This window comes from Amia ocellicauda, chromosome 3 (genome assembly GCF_036373705.1).
Source record: "Amia ocellicauda isolate fAmiCal2 chromosome 3, fAmiCal2.hap1, whole genome shotgun sequence".
NCBI lineage: Eukaryota > Metazoa > Chordata > Actinopteri > Amiiformes > Amiidae > Amia > Amia ocellicauda.
In genome coordinates, this window is record NC_089852.1 from 43,579,154 (window position 1) to 43,596,821 (window position 17,668).

Consider the following 17,668-nt stretch of genomic DNA (forward strand, 5'->3'; position numbering starts at 1 on the left):
CATTATTGCTGCTTTTTGTTTTTTTTTGAAAGACAAATAAGTCTTTTAAAAGAGGTCACGTGAGGTTTTATTCTTGACGGAATATCTCCAGAGCTCTGATCTGGTTGAATTTGTTCCACCCAGACACAACGTGCACAGCCTTGTCGGTGCTTTTAAAAAGTAAAGTGATCACAATTAAATGTAATGCCTAATCTTAATTACAGAATTGAATTGTCTTGTTCGGATAATTATAGGGCTGGTGATAATAAAATTGTGGGATGGGATGGATTGGACAGTATTAAATTTCCCTTGGCCCATAGCAACACAAAAAATCCTAGCTGTTTGCATTTTCTGTACGTTTGGCCTCAAATTAAATGTTTACAATGCCAATGCAGCAATTGTTTTAAGTCTGCCAAGGAATTTGAGGAGATCGAAATGTAATTGCTCCCAGTCTTTGGTACCTGTTGATTTAAAGCAGACTGATAAGAAGCTACAGAATTGTGCCTCTCCAGAGTAATTTGGCCATGGCTGCCCTTGTGCATGCATTGTTATGCCTCTTGAAAAACCATGTTCTAGTCTAACTATCTCAATTAAGACCATACATAGCTTGATATCAGTCTGATTGATTGACCTACGATATGTATATTGTATGCTGATGCTAAGGACTATCTTTACAAATATATATCTGTCCTGATGATTTTTGTTCCAACCAAGCTCTTAATTAAGTAATTGAGCCTTATTGCCGTAATTCAATTAAGGATTCAATTAAGCAATTAAGATCTCAGCTGGAACAAAAACCAGCAGGATAGGAGCTCCTCCAGGATGGGTTTGGGAAGCCTTGGTTCATAGCACAAGCTCTTGACTGTTAGAAAAAGCACTGCGTCTTCACTCAGACCTACCAAAGCGATCAATTACCATCTCAGTCGTTCAGTGTACGCACACCGAAGTACGTATTACAAGCAGTTCAGTGCTGCCATTGCCTGCCCTAGAGCTGCTCTAAGGAGCGATCTTTGTCTCTCATTAAGGAGTGGATGCTCTGACGTCAGGCGTGACGCTTCCTTCTGCGGGCTGGGATTAAAGATGGCGCCTTCTCATGTCCTGAGGTGCTGTCAACGGGTTTTAGCCTGGATTCCTGTGGTTTTTATCGCCCTGGTCGTGTGCTGGTCCTACTATGCGTACGTCGTGGAGCTGTGCATCTGTAAGTAATGAGTGTCTGGCGAGGGGCAGGGGTTTGACGCTTTTATTCGTGCGCAAACTCGCGTATGGGAGCAGGAAGTAGCGGGAGCGCTGTAATGTGTCGCTCAGCCCTGGGCAGCTGCACTTTCTTAAAAGCTTCATGTAGGTGTTTGCGCCGGACTGCTCCCTCGCCGCTGCTTTTGCACCGTTTTGAATAAAATGTGTGTCCGGTTTGAATGGCTTGAGTGTCAGTGCCGGGGCAGAGGGGGTGTCGCGCTGTCTGTGCCGGGTGGTGTCTTTAACTTGCGCCTCACATTTTGAAAACAAACAGACCGGGTAACCAGAAAACGGGTTTGTTTTCCTGGCGGTTTGTGCAGCGTGGCCACGCGTGTGGCCGGTGCGGACAGTGTACAGCTGTGTGTACGGGCTCCATTGTGGCGGATCCGAGTCGCTGGTGTGTTTTCGGCTGTTTTGGTGGCGGAGCGTCGCTCCCCATCGGCCTGATTGGGATTGACTTCAGTCGGGTGCGGCGGCTGCCAGGTCCGCCGTGTGGACCCGTGTTCAGGGTGTCGCTCATGCACGGAGCTGGGCTGTCCGCCTCCGGTCCTGGGGGGCCGCAGTGTCTGCTGTCTTTTGTTCCAATTACTTGTTGTTTTAGATGAGCCTGCCTGAGTAAACTACATTATTTTTATATTGGCTACCTTACAACAGTGGTTCCCAGCCCTGGTCCTGGAGGAGCCCCTACCCTGCCGGTTTTTGTTCCAAATGGGCTCTCCGATACTAAATTGAATTTGAATCGTTAAAATGATAAAAAGTTGGTTCCTTATACAATGTTATAGTTAACTTTAAACCCCTACTGATTTAAAATAATAAAAACCGCTCTGATTCAAGAAATTACTTCAATTAAGAGTTCAATTAAGTAATTTAGAGCTCAGTTGGAACAAAAACCAGCAGGGTAAAGGATCCTCCGGGACAGGACTGAGAACCACTGCCTTACAATTTGACTCCAAACATTGAACACGGAACATTTCCGAGTGGAGAGAAGGGTTAAATTAATCCGGTTAATTGGTTAATTACACCAATTAAGAGCCTGGAGCTGGGTAGAACAAAACCCAGCAGACACTGTGGCTGGAGTCTGACAGTCCTGCTTTAAGAGTTACTTAAATATTAAACACCATTTACATATGATCTTGCAGTTCAGTAAGTGATTTACTATGGCCAGACTATTCCCACAAAAGAAGCGATTTTTCCAGAAAACTAAAAATTGTGTGTAAGAAAAGTGCATTGAAAGCTGTTATGCTTCATCATAACAAAAAACCCATTTGCTTCCATATCGCCAACAAAATAAAACAACTGTAATTCAATAGTCCATATTATGACACACTCCTACAGATGCATACAGGAAGCTTTCTTGGTTGTAATGCTTAAATGATTTAATGGAGAAACGGATGCATTACTTATTTAATGAGCTTTTACCAAGATACCCTAAAAGCTATAAGCAAACTAGATAAACTCGCATTAATAATGAGCTGTTTCTTCCTCCACAACTGATTTGCTCTGTCACATCATACACTGAGCATTATTTATAGGTATGTAAATGTGAAGTGATGTTTACTGAAAAAAAAACACCTATTGCACTGTTAAAGGTGTTTATACATTACTCAAAAGTCTGGCTAGGCAATTTCAGTACTCAAACCTCTCCTGTAGCCCAGATGGTAGTGTCAAATACTGTAAATACTAAAAGCAGCTGTGAAGCATCAGTATATTCATATAATTGATTTAAATGAAGTGATACAAAGCAATACTCATTCATCTCTGACTTCTTAATAGAGTAGTGATTATGACCCTTTAGTCCTAAACTATCAGATCATCTCCTATATTATACAGAGACTTGGGGGTGATGTGAAGTATGTTACAAAAGTTCTCAACAGTACTTTTGGCAATATTTACACACTAAAAGGTGTCTTTTGGAGGGTAGAGTAATTAGCAAGAGATTCGGGTGAAATGCTGTCTCTCTGGGGATTAGGGAAAGCAATTTTGCTAGCACAGGATCTTAAAGTCATTTAGTGTGCTACTGCTTGAAGGCAAGGAAGTTGACAGGCCCACGGAGAATGAGATGAGAAGAGCAGCTAAGTTACAATAACAACATGCTATGCAGCCCGAACAATGGAAACTAAAGAATCGCTGAAATGAGTGTGTTGAAAGGACTATTATTATTATTATTATTATTATTATTATTATTTGTTTCCTTGTTTGGTTATAGTAAACTTAACAATCTAGTTCACTGATGGGACAATTGAAAAGTAGCTCTAGATTTTCTTCTGATTTAAAGCTGAAGTTGTCATGATTTGCTTTAATAATACAATTTTAATCATCGCAGCAGCATGAGAGTGAATGACGGTGAATTAATGGATCCCTGAAGCGACCCAGTACTGCTTCAAAATCACTTTTCCAGACACTGTAATTGGACTTCCTTGAAAAATGTTGATCAGGCATTTTCACACCTTGTCAGATCTGACAAGTGCGACTTTCAGTGTGTTTTCAGTGTTCCCTCAAAGCATTTTTAATCAGGATACAGCAACTGTCACCGTTATCCTAGGATTTGCATTGCATTATACTTGACAGCTCAGAGGAGCTTTAGTACAAATTCAAAGGCTATATGAATTCACTGGAGAGACCATTTTATTTGGACTTATTTCAAAAACATAATTACTGAAACTTTTTTTTTTTTTTTCTTGCAGTTACAATCCAGAACACTGGTGAAAAAAGTAAGTGTGCTTTCATTACACCCCCTCCAAAAAAACTGACTCATCTTGCTACTGACATGAGGAAGGTATTTATTCAGACCACTAAGACTATTTTAGAAGTTATTTTACAGAAATGTGTAACTGTGATCCTTTTATATTTTGCTCTGTGTTGCATGGTCCTTCCAAATGAAATATCCATTGACAAAATCTAGTATTTCCCTTCAGTGATGTAGTTTTGTGCTGATTTTTCTTGCTAATGCTTTGTTTAATCTTTAATAATTTGAAGTACATCTGTATCTGCTGGCCTGCAGCTTCACAGCCCCTGGTTTGTCTTTTGCAGTTGTCTACATGGTGATATTCCACCTTTCCTTCGTCATGTTTGTGTGGTCGTACTGGAAAACCATTTTCACAAAGCCAGACAGCCCATCCAAAGAGGTAATGACTCTGATTCGGCTATTGATCTTCTCGTAGTGGAGTATAAACTCAATTGTGTTCAGGATGTACTATGGAAAGGACAGTAAATTATTATTGTGATGCCTTTTTTCTGTGTTGGTAATTGATTGTTGCAAAAGCATTATTGATATAAACATAAGTATTGTCCATTACCCAGAATAATTAATTTATTTGAGAAGCACAATGGCACTTTCAGTCATAAGTGACACTTCTGAATAAAGGCAGGTCTGCATTTACGGCTGAATAACCAGCTCTGGTTCACTAACAACCACAATAGCCCGAATTCAGCTTAAATCTGGAAGTGCAGTGCTCCAAATACAACATTAGAAATAAAGGTAAATGCAGTGGATATCCAGTCATTCGAACAGCAAAGCGTTCCTGGACAAATCCCGCCTGCCTGACAGATGAAAGGAAAGATCTCTAGAAAATGTGTTTTAATCTGCAGAGATGAGGGATAAAGCGGATAAGCATTTGCTGTTTTTAAGCCCGCTTATTAATTTGACCGTGATATCTGCTCTTATCTGTGCAGTTCTGCTTGCCCAAAGCAGATAAAGAACAGTACGAAAGAGAGGAGAGACCAGAATCGCAACAGGAAATCCTCAAAAGAGTGGCTCGCGATTTACCTCTGTACACTAGGACTGGGACTGGAGGTGAGTCTGCTCCGGCCTCCGCTTTTTTTTTTTTTTTTTTTTTTAACGGCCATATTTAAAGTTTCATGTCTCCACGCACACCTAATAAACAGTTGATCCTGGCTAAAATGAGATTTTAGCTCTGTAATTACAATTGTTTATTAAAAATGTCTTGTCTTTGATAAATCTGAACTTCCTGCACACAGTACACACCTATGCATTGGTTATGTGTTTTTCTCTTTCTTAAATGCAGCTGTACGGTACTGTGACCGCTGTCAAATCATTAAACCTGACAGGTGTCACCATTGCTCGGCTTGTGACATGTAAGTCATTTGGTTCCCACTAACAAGAGCTTCCACTTTGCAGAACTGATTGATCCTCTCTGTTAAAATTGTAATGTTTCTTTTCGTCTAAGGTCATTCCTCCAAGCCCAGAATACTTCACTTAACAATGCTTTTTAGCCACCTGAGTGAGGCCCGATTTGTTAGAGCATTAAAGCGCAAATGTTAAATTACTTTCAAGAAGGAAATCAATATAAAATGAGTGGAATGCTGCTTTCTGAAACATTGGGCTGGCTGTAGTAGGTATAAATGTGCACAGTTTCCTCAGATGAAGTCTAATTAAGTCCGTATGGTCCATGTAGTCATGTACTTTTCAGTGTGTTTTACTCCTTGGCATAAAATCCTAGCCATGGCACATTAAATGCTTTTATTAACTGACAAGCTTTCTCTTTTTATAATAGGTGTGTTTTGAAAATGGATCATCACTGTCCCTGGTAAGTTGCTCTAGTCTTTTTTTTTTTTTTTTTTTTTGGATTTCTAAATCTGAAGTACTGTCTGTGTTTTAAGCATTTCTTGAGCGCTTGTCAGTATTTGCATTAGAAAAGCTGTTGATTTTCCCATTCTTAAATTATGCAATAGAAAAACACTACCTTAGTTTTGTTAAATACTCCTTAAAATATTCACAGATAAGAACTTTCTCTGATGCTTTGAAGGTCCTGAAACCCAAATAAATCCCCAGTTCTTTGCATGGTCTGATTCTGTTCTCTGCCTCAATGTAAAACTTTCATATCCAGACCTGTTTTCATGGCTTGTCTGTTTCAGGGTGAATAACTGCGTTGGATTTTCAAACTATAAATTCTTTATCCTGTTTCTGGCCTATTCACTGCTGTACTGCTTGTTCATAGCTTCTACAGTGCTACAGTATTTCATCAAATTCTGGACAGTAAGTTCAAAGTCCTATTTCAGCTTTAATAGGTCAATAAAATGCAGCCACCATGACTGAAAAACAAGCATAACCTCCGCTTTACCCTGACAAAAGACTGAAAGATGCCCCTCACAACTTTTTTTTTTTTTTTTGTCTTTTTGCTCATTAAACCTTGCCTGCTGTGTGGCATGTTGTCGTCGCCAGCAATGGCTGCATGTGACTCCATGTGCACATATCACTGTGTACTTCTGACTTGTGTAGGTCATTTATCACATAAATAAACTATGCTTTCAAGTGTTCAAGTGTTTGGTACAGGCCTCCCCGTGGAACAGAACGGTGTTGTTCATCTGGAGTATAACAAAGGAATAACACTGTAGCATTTTAAAATGGCAGATATCTTTCAAGTCAATGGGCTCTGAATCTGCCGGAGCGACGGATGAAGCCCAGTGAAATTTGCATTTTAACGTCTGCTCTTTGTTATAGAAGTTGGAGCCCCCTCAAGATAATTTGATTTCCGCTTCTACTAAGCGGTTCATGACGTTAAAATGATACGTGTTCACTTCAGATGCCTCAAACCTCAAGACTACTGTGCTTTTTATGTCTTTAAGGCAATCCTATATGCAAATGAACACATTACTGTAGATCTTGGACTTTGGCTAATCACATTGGTTTAATAACTTGACAAAACTCACTTATATTCTGATTATTTCTACCGGTTTCATCCACTCTTGCTACTAAACTAACTTCCTGGTGATTTTTCTTTTTTTCTACTGACTGATATTTGCATGTATTGGAGCATTTGTGCTGGAGTCAAATTAAGCTTATAAAGTGTATTATTACTCGAGATATTTTTCATGATGGTATGCATTGTATTCAGGGTGAAATGTCTTCTGTTAATTGAAGGAATGTAAAAGAGAGAGATGGCCTATATTCTTGTGACCAGTACAGTAGCTCGCAGTGGAAACTTTGTAAATGGGCTTCCTGTTTTGATGTGTTTAACTGTTCCTAACCACTTTAATAACATGTTATCAGATTTAGCTGAGCTGTTAGCGAGCGAGGGGAAAAAAATAATAATACAAATTGGTTCCATGTTTTGACTGCCTTTTTTCCCCCCCATACAATGTCTGTCCCTTTTGAAAATGCTGCATTTCTGTCTTGCCTTTCCACTCCATTCACTGCATCATAGCTGCTTTGCTTTATCTAACACGGTCTGTCTCTGTTTGCACAAAGCTTTGCCGGAGGAAATCCGCAGAGAATTGTCCGAAGGTAAATGTGGTGCTGTCGGTTATTTAGCCTAGTTTGAGAGTTCCCATAGTCTCCCTCAGTGAGCTGAGGCTTTCATTGTCGTGATATTGGGATCGTGCATTGTTGTGCTGTGTTTGAATGATGTATAATCCCCAAACACACCACTGAAGAAAATTAAACCCCCCGGCAGAAACCCCACTGTCCTTTCTGATCCGTCTGAGGTATCCGAAGTGAGGCTATTAAAGCAACAAATTGTGAAAAGTGATCGCATGGAACTGCCCTGGTTTGTTAGATGGGTTAATTAATCCAAAAGGGTAAATGTCAGTTTTTCAGTTGGCCAGATACTTTTTTTTTTTTTCTCTGATAGCTTTACCATTCAAGCTCAATAAAAAATCTATTACTGGTTTGTTGCTTGAGCATGGAGACATGAATGTGATTTTACACAATTTAATTATCTTTTCCCAGATGCTGTTTCTCCTGTTTTATATTTTGTTTTTATCTGCAAGTTAAATTGGTTTTTCTGCGAAGTCTTATCTTGTTCTTTGTGTAAGAAGTAATTTTTGTTTTAACTCTTACTTCTCTTTCCCCTCTTAGAATGATCTTCCAGACACTCACGCCAAATTCCATGTCTTGTTTCTCTTTTTTGTGGCTGCAATGTTCTTCATTAGTATACTCTCGCTCTTCAGCTACCACCTGTGGCTCGTTGGGAAAAATCGATCTACTATAGGTAAGGAGACTTCCTGTTTGACTTCTAACACTTTTTTTTTAATTATTATTTTAAACCAGTTCAGAAGTTTGACACTCTAAAGCTGAGGATATGATGAGGAAGGCTTCCGATTGGTTATTGTCGGTTGTGATGTAATAGTCCTGGATGTTGAAAATGTTTTTGATTTTGCAAGATCGCTCGCTCTCCTCATCTTGTCCATTAAAGTCTCAGATCTAGATATTCAGTGTAGTTTTGGAATGGAGGTTAATTTGCACAGCGTCTCCAAACAATGCTTGAAAAAAGAATGAGTGTCAGAATTTGTACCTGTTGATTTTATATATTGTTTTCCTCTCTCCTTTTCACACTGCAATGCAGGGTCACAGATCAGCATAGGTATTCTACATTTTATTTGACTAATTTGGTAATGTATTGTTTAACTGAATAATTGGATGTGTAAGAGAAACATTTCAGTTAAACAAATAGGAAAATTGAAAATTAAACAGTGTTTCCAAGCTAAGTTCTTGTTAGCAGTACAAATTAAGGTAGAATGGTCATTATTTTGAGTATTTACCCAATTCATTGTGAAAGTTAGGGTTCTGCTTTGGTGCAGGTTAGGGGTAGAGTTTCCAGTAAACTTAGCTTTCTGTTAAAGTTGGGGTTGCATTTCCACTGACAAAATTGAGTTGGTTTTGGATTTGTTTGGTCGTAGCTTGAAATCTTGGTGTTGACTGGTGCTGGACTTCAGGCTTTTGGGGTGTGTATGGGTGCAGCTCTCCTTTTGATGTAATTGTTATTTCAGTTGAAATGTCTCCTCTGCACTGTTATTGCAGATTTCTGTGAAATTGTATTTCACAGTTTTGCAGTGTCCATATATTATTTAGGTGTCCGACTAATTCAGTGCCATTCCTCTATTAACTGATTTCAATGTGTATGAATAAAAAAAATAAATGTAAAGTGATAAAAAGGAAAATGAGATATTTGAAGATTAGATGTATACCATGGCATAGCACTGTATACTTAAGATTCAGAATTTTACTTGGGTATAAGCATGATTCTTATTCATGTTAAAAAAGGAAAATTGTAATGTTTAAAATAGGTTAGGAACTTATTGATGACTTACTGCCAATAAGGCACACCTACTGCTAGTATTTTGCAGCAACCCAATCTTTAATTCAAAGTGGCACACAAGTGACATTTCTAATATTTCATGGCACAACAATGTGCCCCCCACACCAGTTTGGGGAAGCATGTGCTAGTTGGTGCTTTGTGACGCTGCTCTCAGAAACGCATCTCTCGCTCCACAGAGGCGTTCCGAGCTCCTGTCTTTAGAAACGGCCCTGACAAAAATGGATTTTCGCTGGGATTTTGCAAGAATATCAAGCAGGTGTTTGGAGATGAAAAGAAATTCTGGATGGTGCCCATTTTTACAAGGTAAGAGTCCAAAACCATTGCAGCAAAGGAACCAGGCTGAGAGACGGGCTTAGATCTGAGGTCCTGTTCACCTCAATACACGATGCTTGTGCACCAGAAGTGTCTAAAATAAAAACTTGTCTGTGCACTTGGAATAACATGTTAGATGTGCAGCTTCTTCTGTGAGAAGTGGCATCACCTAGTACAACTCATGGACTTTAATGTTTCTTTCTTCCTCTAGTTTGGGTGATGGATCCACGTTCCCCACGCGTCTGGTGAATATTGACATCGAGCAGCCAGCTGTAGAGAGCCAACCGGAATGTGTTAAAAGGTAAACCTCTACTTCCGCTTTACTACATCCATTTCAACTCCTGCAGAACAGTTGTCTAGTTCCTGTGGCAACAATACAAGACGTTTGCAGTTCCTCTGCCCCCCGGGGGGGGGGGCAGTGTTGCCTGTTTCTAAATGGGAAGGTGCATCACAATTTAAACCCTGCAGTACACCATCACTAGAAGGACCGGCTTATCTGAAGTTCATGCCAGTATTCATTTCTCCATATGCAGAAGTCATGTACAATGTGTAAATGTGTGAAATTACCACACAATGACAGGGAGACGAGACTATTTTTGATGCTGTGTTTGTAAAATGTATTCTGCCTTGAACTGTACTGTATTGCACTTTGTATTGCACTTATTTTGTAAGTCACCCTGGACAAGGGTGTCTGCTAAGAAATAATGTTCTCTTTGTGTGAATGCCTTTTGTACCATCATTAACCACATGATGGCGTTGGGTTTGTTTTCTGCAGCATTATTGATGGTCAGACCCCAAGACCTCTGAGCGAATCCCAGAATCGCCTTCTGGGGAACGACCAGCACTTCACAGAGGACGGCCTGGATGCCGCCAACCATAAAATAGGTATCCCTGTCTCCAATATATTCATTAAAAAGACATGAATGAAAGGTTTTGTTAATAAGCATCTGCCATCTGATCTGAGGTATTTCCAGTTCTTATCGATTTATCTTCACAGATATACTCTCAAAATGCATTTTAAAAGTTGGTTGTCGTTTACAGGTTAAAGCTACTGGTGTGATCTTTTATTTCTTTTTTTCTCAGCAGATGGAGAGTTGAACGTCTCTGTTTCAATGGAAAGTAATTCTTAACGAGGTAAGCGTGTTGTCTGTCTTCTCGGCTCATCTCTAATGAAAAACCTGCTTTATGCCTTTCTGACTGTCTGCTTCTCTGACTAGAGGCGAGTGGTCGGTGTTTTTGGCAATGACTGAGAACATGGGATTCAGGGGCAGTGAAATAAAGACATTTAGATCACAACTTGCAATAAATAACCTACAGGGAGAAGTTGTGCAATTATTTGTTGTAACTTCCCTCCCACTATGCTGTGTTTGCAGAGCTCTCCAGAGTGAAGCTGGAGTTTGTGAAGATTTCCTTCCTGCCCTCTGAAGAAACGCTTCACAGATGGGTAACGAGTCGGCCTGACTGAATAGAGCTATCGAGACTGATGCCTTAAACACAATCCATGGACATCGATGTTACATTAGCGATCATGACTTTTTTTTTCACATCCCTCTTATTTAAGATCTAAACACTCATTTGCAATTTTAAAGTATTAATAATGAGTTTTCTCAAAGTGTTTTGTCCTCCTTTGGGATAATAACCCTGCAATGCCAAGCCAAAAATATTCCTATTTTGCACTAGGCCATAGATTTATTGGTCTCTCACACACATTTATGTAGGCCTATTTGTGTTTCCCAGTGTTCCTGTAGGAGATGTCATTGATCAGTACACTAAGCAACCATGGTCCAATGCTCAGGTTTTTAACATGAAACTGATTGGTGTCCCCCTGGTAAACGATGGGTATCGAGCCTATATATTGGATCTGGTGCTACAGCTGTAAATGGGAGTAACATATTTGCAGGTTTTTATATATCAATTTTATATAGTGTTGTTTTTACAGTAAGAGGGGAGATAAGAGGCCAAGTGTTTCTGAATTGTCTGTAGCTTCTGATTTTTAAATTGTAGACCACAGACTAATGAAGGAATATTTATTGTACCCATTAAGAATTGAGGGAACAGATTTTATTAAGAGACATTGAACAGATTGCCGCACAAAAGAGCTTTTTGACTTTAAACCCAACTAGCGGTGAGTCTTTGAATTTGCCGGTTTCATTTGGTTACAGTACTGATGTACATTCACCACATTGATTTAACAAAAATAGTTAATGACTAAGCCCATTTCATTAAGATAGCAGTTAAATTTTCCTGCCTTATTTAAATCTGTTTGGTTTTAAACTGGTAAAACAAAAATAATCAGACTGACTAAAGTCCTGCACTAGAATACAAAATGTATACAACACCATCTCGGTAGTTTTTTTTTTTTTTTTCTTTAAAGCAGTTTTGTGCCTTCAGTTTACATGGATAGTTGCGTTTAAATCCATAGGAAAAAGTATTCATTATGGATGAATGAAGGTTATGGTCGACCTTTGCTTTGGCTGCTGCCCACGGTCTCCCTGCAGTTTGTCATTGTCCACTAGTGGGCGCTGAACACTCGTGAACAGATTTCCTGATGAAAGTTGCTAGGGATGGGTCGAAGAACACTAAACGCTGAAAATAAACTAGCCTTTGGTTCAAGGCAGGTCCGAACGATCTTAAATTTCAGTGAAGTCGATTACGGAGATCCAACAGCTGTACTTTTAGGGACCAGCTGCATTGTGGAAACTTGTGGGTATTTATGTTAAGATGAAAATGCTGTTTACATCCATGGTAATGTTACTTGTAATGCTGTTTTGGGATTTTAGTGGCCTACTGTAAAAAAAAATAATAATAATAATAATAATAATACATACCTGTAAAGGAGCAACGCACACGCACACCCATCCAAGCGTGCTGCCATATTAGGTACCTTGAAATCAAAGTGTTTTAAGAACTGCAATTATTCTGAATTAATTAATTACTTGTGTTTAGCAATTGAGGGATCTGAAGGAAATGGATTCCGGGCCTGGCGATGTCACTACCTGCTGTTGTGAACTGTAGTCCAGTGTCATAACTTCTCTCTCCGTGAGTGAAACTACGTAACCGACTGAATTTACAGCAGCAGGACCGTGATCTTTGATGCAGGGTGATGTTATGTGAAGCTTGATCCCGTCCGTTCTAGGCTGTGCTTCTCCAAAGGGCTGAACCTAAAGGACAGAATATGTATATTTTTATCTAAGTTTGTGTTTACAGGCACTCTCCCACCACATTTATACTTGCTTCTCTACTACTATGTCTTCAGTGTCCATCACAAAAGCTTGAAACCATACATTACTGACCGCTAAAGACTCCTAACGCAAACGGGTTTGTGTATTATTCTGTGGCCGCCCCTTGCTTAGCAGATCTGGTTGTATAGTTCGGTACTTGTAAGGCCCTGTACTTTTAAAGCCCCTTAAAACTGAATGGATATCTTTGTTTCTATGGCAAGTCCTTTAGCCATTTATTTTGTGTCAAAGAAAACAAAATGAGGACAATTGTTTGTCATTTTTAAAGCTTTTTGAGTAATGTCATGAACAAGGGTTCATTTTTGCATTTAATTGTTTTAATTAGGAGTTATAAAAGGGAACAATACATTTATTTAAAACCTGTTTTCTTTGCTTTGTTACAGAGTTTAATGTTCTTTAGTCCTCATGGTGTAGCTTCAAAACAAGTTGGCCAGCAAGCAAACCTGTGACCCTATTACCAAATGTACTGGGACCACACGCACACGCACAATGCCGCAGCTGCTTACAACATCCATGACTGTGGGGGGGGGGGGTGGAATCCCTTTACCTCCAGATGGCCAGAGGAAAACTGAGACAATCCTCCCATGTCACCATTTATAACTTAGGAAAGGAAGCTGATCTCTGCCGTGTCTTCCTGGTATGCAATTCCAGTTCATCACAGAGGTATTCTGTTGGAGGGAGTTCAGCACCCTGATGTGGCCTAGTCATGCGTTTCTGTGACCCACTGCTCCGCTCTCAGTATTATAGTGTGGTGCATTTCCGTTTCGGTAGTCATGTCTGCTCGCTCGTCAGAAAATGCCATCAACGCTGTCAGTACAGTTGTGTAACATGTAGTGCCATGCGTGGTGCCCTTCCCAAGTGCAGCCCTGCATCCCAGACCTCTGTGCCAGTCTGTTAACAGTGGGTGGAGGCCTGTCCCATGACTTTTGGTATTCTGGTGTATTTAGAAGATTTGGCACTAGATTAGTCAGACCTTGTAAAGGTTTCCTGCTTCTGAGGCAAATGTAGCATGGCAAACCTCGCCAGCCTTTATACTCTGAAGCCTCGCAGTTGTTAATTTTTCCAGGTGAGGGTGGGTGTGGTTGCAGCTTTTGTACTTTTAAAAACCATCCACAAAGCCCTTATAGGAGACCCAAACCAATCCTTTTGTATCATTTACTTTGGTTTGTTCACAGATAGAGTAAGATCAAGTACAACTAAATTACCATCCAGTTTTAGAAACCATAGATCACTTTTGTTTTCTTTTGCATTATATCCCAGTATTTGTAATACTAGCATGTCATTTGGGAGAGGAATTGTATATAATGTATATGGTCTGTATTGTACATTTTATACAGTCAATATAGAATAATGTCGCTTATGCTTTAAAGCATGAAGCAAATCAAATGTATATTGGCGATTTCAGATTTGTACTGTTATTCAAAGATAGCCATATTTGTTGTCCAGATCTCTGCACTCCTCTTTTGATAATTGTAACCTGATTTGAGGGTGTTTTTTTTTTTTTTTTTTTTTTTTTTAATATTTGTTATTCATAGGCTGTTGAAATACCGTAAGCCATATGGATGTTCGTCCAGCAAAGTCATCTTGAATGCTTACACAAGTCTGGGAAATGTTGCTTTTCTTGACATTTGCATGTACAGTATAAATGTTTTGTACTTTGTGCTTTAACCGCAAGCCAGAACTGATTTTCAATGTGTTTAAAATTTTCAATTAAGATGCACGGTTTGCACATTTTCTGTAATTCATTTGAATGTGCATATGTTGTGGTTAAAGTACACATATATGGATGTGAAAAAGTAACAATAAAAATAAAACTCCAGTTCAGTCTGTTCTTTATTTACCTGGATCTGCAATGTTATAACGAAGTGTTGCCCATGAGGTGCCCAGTGCCATTCCAGCTGTCTGTATTTCAGTTTGACACGTCTGTTTATTTAGAGTAACTTGCTTCAGGGCCCCGACGTATTCGCATCCGTGTACGTGATGCTGCTGTGCAGTTCTACGCAATTCACACTTCTCTAGTGTGCCTCATTCCACTATCTTTCGTTGCCATTTAAATTGTCAACATGTTCCTGCTGTAAACAATTATTGTAGGTAATTAATCTAAATAACCAAATATAATTTCTGATTTAACACAATTTGTATTCCAACTTGACATCTTGGTTTAAATTGTTAATTGCTCCTGTCATGTGGTGGTGTATTTGTCTGTACCTCTAAAGTACAGAATTTGACAAGTTCCTGGTTAATTAACTTCGTGTTTGGTTATATATAATTTCGCAAAAGCCTTTTGCAGTAAACATTTTTAAATGAAAGGTGATGTCATTGCTTTTTGTGATGTTCTGCTCTTTTAAAATGGAAACTGTGAGCTCAGTGACCGACCACCCTTGGTGTTCACTGTCTGCCCCTGAACATCACTGCTTCAAATCACAGTAAAGCAAATGAGCCTGTGATTAACACTTCTGGACCGCAAGTAGGGCCATTTTCATTGGATTCTTACTGATACCCCAACTGTGTTAAAACAAATCTTTGATATTCCACAAATCTCATCCCTTGTTGTCGCTGAATGCCTGCCTGTTTGATGTATATCTTCTTAGAATACTGAAACTCATTACACTGAAGTTCCACATCTGGTTGGTAAGAGGCTGAACACACTATTGTATGATTTGAGAAATGGAGTAAAAAATCTATACTTAAATGAGCACTGATGTATAAATCCATAAAACAAGTGTGGTAGATCAGAGTTCAGCTCTGTGTACTTCAGTCTCTGACTCAGAAGCACTTTATTAATGCCCATACATCTTGAAACAATTCAGTGACTCACATGCCCAGTTGTGCAAGATTGAGTATCTCTGCCTATGGAATAGGAGTTTTTTCCCTCCTTTTATACCTATTAATAGTTTTCCTTTTTGTGGAAATGACGCATCTAAATATTCTCCACTTACCGTTATGTCTCGGTTTTGTTTCCCTGCTTAATATGATGCAAAGGTTTCCAAGCACAAAGAGTGTGATAAATATCCAAAAGGTAATTCTCTTCAGCATCTGTATAATGGCAATGCAATGGATAATCGGAGGTTTTCATTAAAGCAGACAATTAGTTGATAAGTTATTTTTCCTTTCTTTGAGGACATACAGATTAAAGGTGATAACTGAAAGCATAAATCAAAACTTTTGCAATGTGTTGTATGTTGTTTCCATTAGTGCATAGAGTTGAGATGAAGATATGTACTATATCCCAGCGATCTTTAACCTCACTGAGCACTCAAAAGAAATTGTCCACAAAACAGACCTTATTAAATTCCATTGCATTCATGTTTGACATTTTCAAAGTAGGCTTTGGAAAAACATCAGTTTGTAAAAGAAAAACATTAGTTCAATTTAAACTTTAAAAGTGGCAGTAGACATAGAATTTTCAATCACCTGAAGTATCCAGATTTAGGACAATATAATATAATATGCTAAAACATCAAATAGGGAAAATGTGTCCGGGACATTCCTATAATGCTAAGCGTCTTATCTTTCCTCACTGAAATTCTAAATCAAAACAAGAGGAAACATCACGGGGAGGCCTTCACCTTCATCCACAGCGGATCAATAAAATTGACTGTGTGTATGGCGAGAGAGAGAGAGAAAAGAGATTTTGAACAACAGTTATCTGACCAGTTTATTTGCATAGAAGATCAGTGTAATAAATGCTGGTTATCAAAAAACCTGGGGTGATTGGGCAGGGCGACGTTTAATGGCTTTGAAGCAATAAAAGGAAACAAATCTCAGCTTTACTCTTTGACACCGCGAACACTAACTGTGGAGTAACTATTGCATAATGACAATTAAACTGCGGCAATCGCAGCCAGAAGGACGAGGCACAATTCTCAAGGCGTGCGTGAATCTGCGATGCTTATCTCTCCACGGCGGTGTCAGGTGAGGTTGCGGAGTGGGTGAAGGCCGTGATCTGGAAGCGATCGGCAGGTCTAAATGGAATGTGGGGAATCGTTTGAATAACCGTCAGAAGAATGGTTGTGAAAAGTGAAGATGGGGGTTTTCTGTTAATTTTTACACTTTAACACAATTATGAGAAACATGTCGGCTGATGTTTAACGAGCAGAACGTGTTGTGATGATGTCTGCCCACTTGGCTATGTTACATTGACTTGCAGCAGAGTGCAGCCCCAGCACTGCACAATATGAGAGACACACAACAGTCACAGACTAGTTCCCACAGGGTGGCGGTCCGTGTCATCACTGTACGATACAAATCAGTTTTTCTCAGTGAAGGAGCCCTGCTGATTTTTCTATTCAACCAGGAATTAGACGGCTATCATTCGAGAAGCTCACATCGTTTAGATATGGTCCGGCTTCAGTGAGTTGACTGACGTAGTACAGTCTCTGCATTGAGTCTCGGCATCATTCCCAAATAGTAGGGAATGATTAGCTATGTTAGACCTTGAACCTGCAGTTTTGCTTACAATGCCTTGAACTTATTTGTTCTGGTCTCATGAGACTATAAACCTAAGTATGCTTTCAAATACATCCGATGTACAGTACATTACAACTATTGGAGAGAACAGGAGAAAAATATAGTTTATTCTTTTTTTTTAATATATATATATATATATATATATATGTATATATGTAAATTGTGTCTTGTCAGTGAGTCTTTAACACCCTGTATAAGTGAAACTGTCACACACACTGATTTTACAGAAACCTTTCAAGAGGAGCTCATTGACACCTAGAGCAGCAGCCCTAGTGGAGTTCATCTGTCAGGACATTCCTGCCCGGGTCAATGCCCTCTCTGCTGTTGCCCCCAGCGCTGTGAGGAAGTCACGGCCAACCAGGAACCTAAGCTAGTGAA

At 39.4% G+C, this 17,668-nt stretch overlaps 1 protein-coding gene across 3 annotated transcripts; it reads left to right on the forward strand.

The window, feature by feature from the left end:
• Window positions 1-836: 836 nt before the first annotated feature.
• Window positions 837-14,639, forward strand: zdhhc20b (zDHHC palmitoyltransferase 20b). Of its 3 annotated transcripts, none has more exons than XM_066699645.1 (15): window positions 838-925; window positions 1,005-1,177; window positions 3,897-3,923; window positions 4,243-4,337; window positions 4,885-5,005; window positions 5,238-5,307; window positions 5,727-5,759; window positions 6,088-6,208; window positions 7,421-7,456; window positions 8,030-8,162; window positions 9,446-9,572; window positions 9,793-9,882; window positions 10,357-10,466; window positions 10,668-10,715; window positions 10,955-14,639. In XM_066699645.1, exons 2-14 carry the CDS (start codon window positions 1,060-1,062, stop codon window positions 10,709-10,711), a joined length of 1,125 nt encoding a protein of 374 aa, XP_066555742.1. In that variant the 5' UTR covers window positions 838-925; window positions 1,005-1,059; the 3' UTR covers window positions 10,712-10,715; window positions 10,955-14,639. The 3 variants fall into 3 exon arrangements, with proteins under 3 accessions (XP_066555743.1, XP_066555742.1, XP_066555741.1); XM_066699644.1 differs by having other exon boundaries at window positions 839-925; window positions 10,665-10,715; XM_066699646.1 differs by lacking the exon at window positions 7,421-7,456 and having other exon boundaries at window positions 837-925; window positions 10,665-10,715.
• The last annotated feature ends 3,029 nt before the right edge of the window (window positions 14,640-17,668 follow it).

Excerpts from the sequence above, each read along its gene's own strand:
- zdhhc20b (XM_066699644.1), top strand. The coding sequence starts at position 1,060 with ATGGCGCCTTCTCATGTCCTGAGGTGCTGTCAACGGGTTTTAGCCTGG. Across the intron at positions 5,006-5,237 it reads CACTAGGACTGGGACTGGAG|CTGTACGGTACTGTGACCGC; the intron begins GTGAGTCTGCTC and ends TCTTAAATGCAG. Across the intron at positions 6,209-7,420 it reads ATTTCATCAAATTCTGGACA|CTTTGCCGGAGGAAATCCGC; the intron begins GTAAGTTCAAAG and ends GTTTGCACAAAG.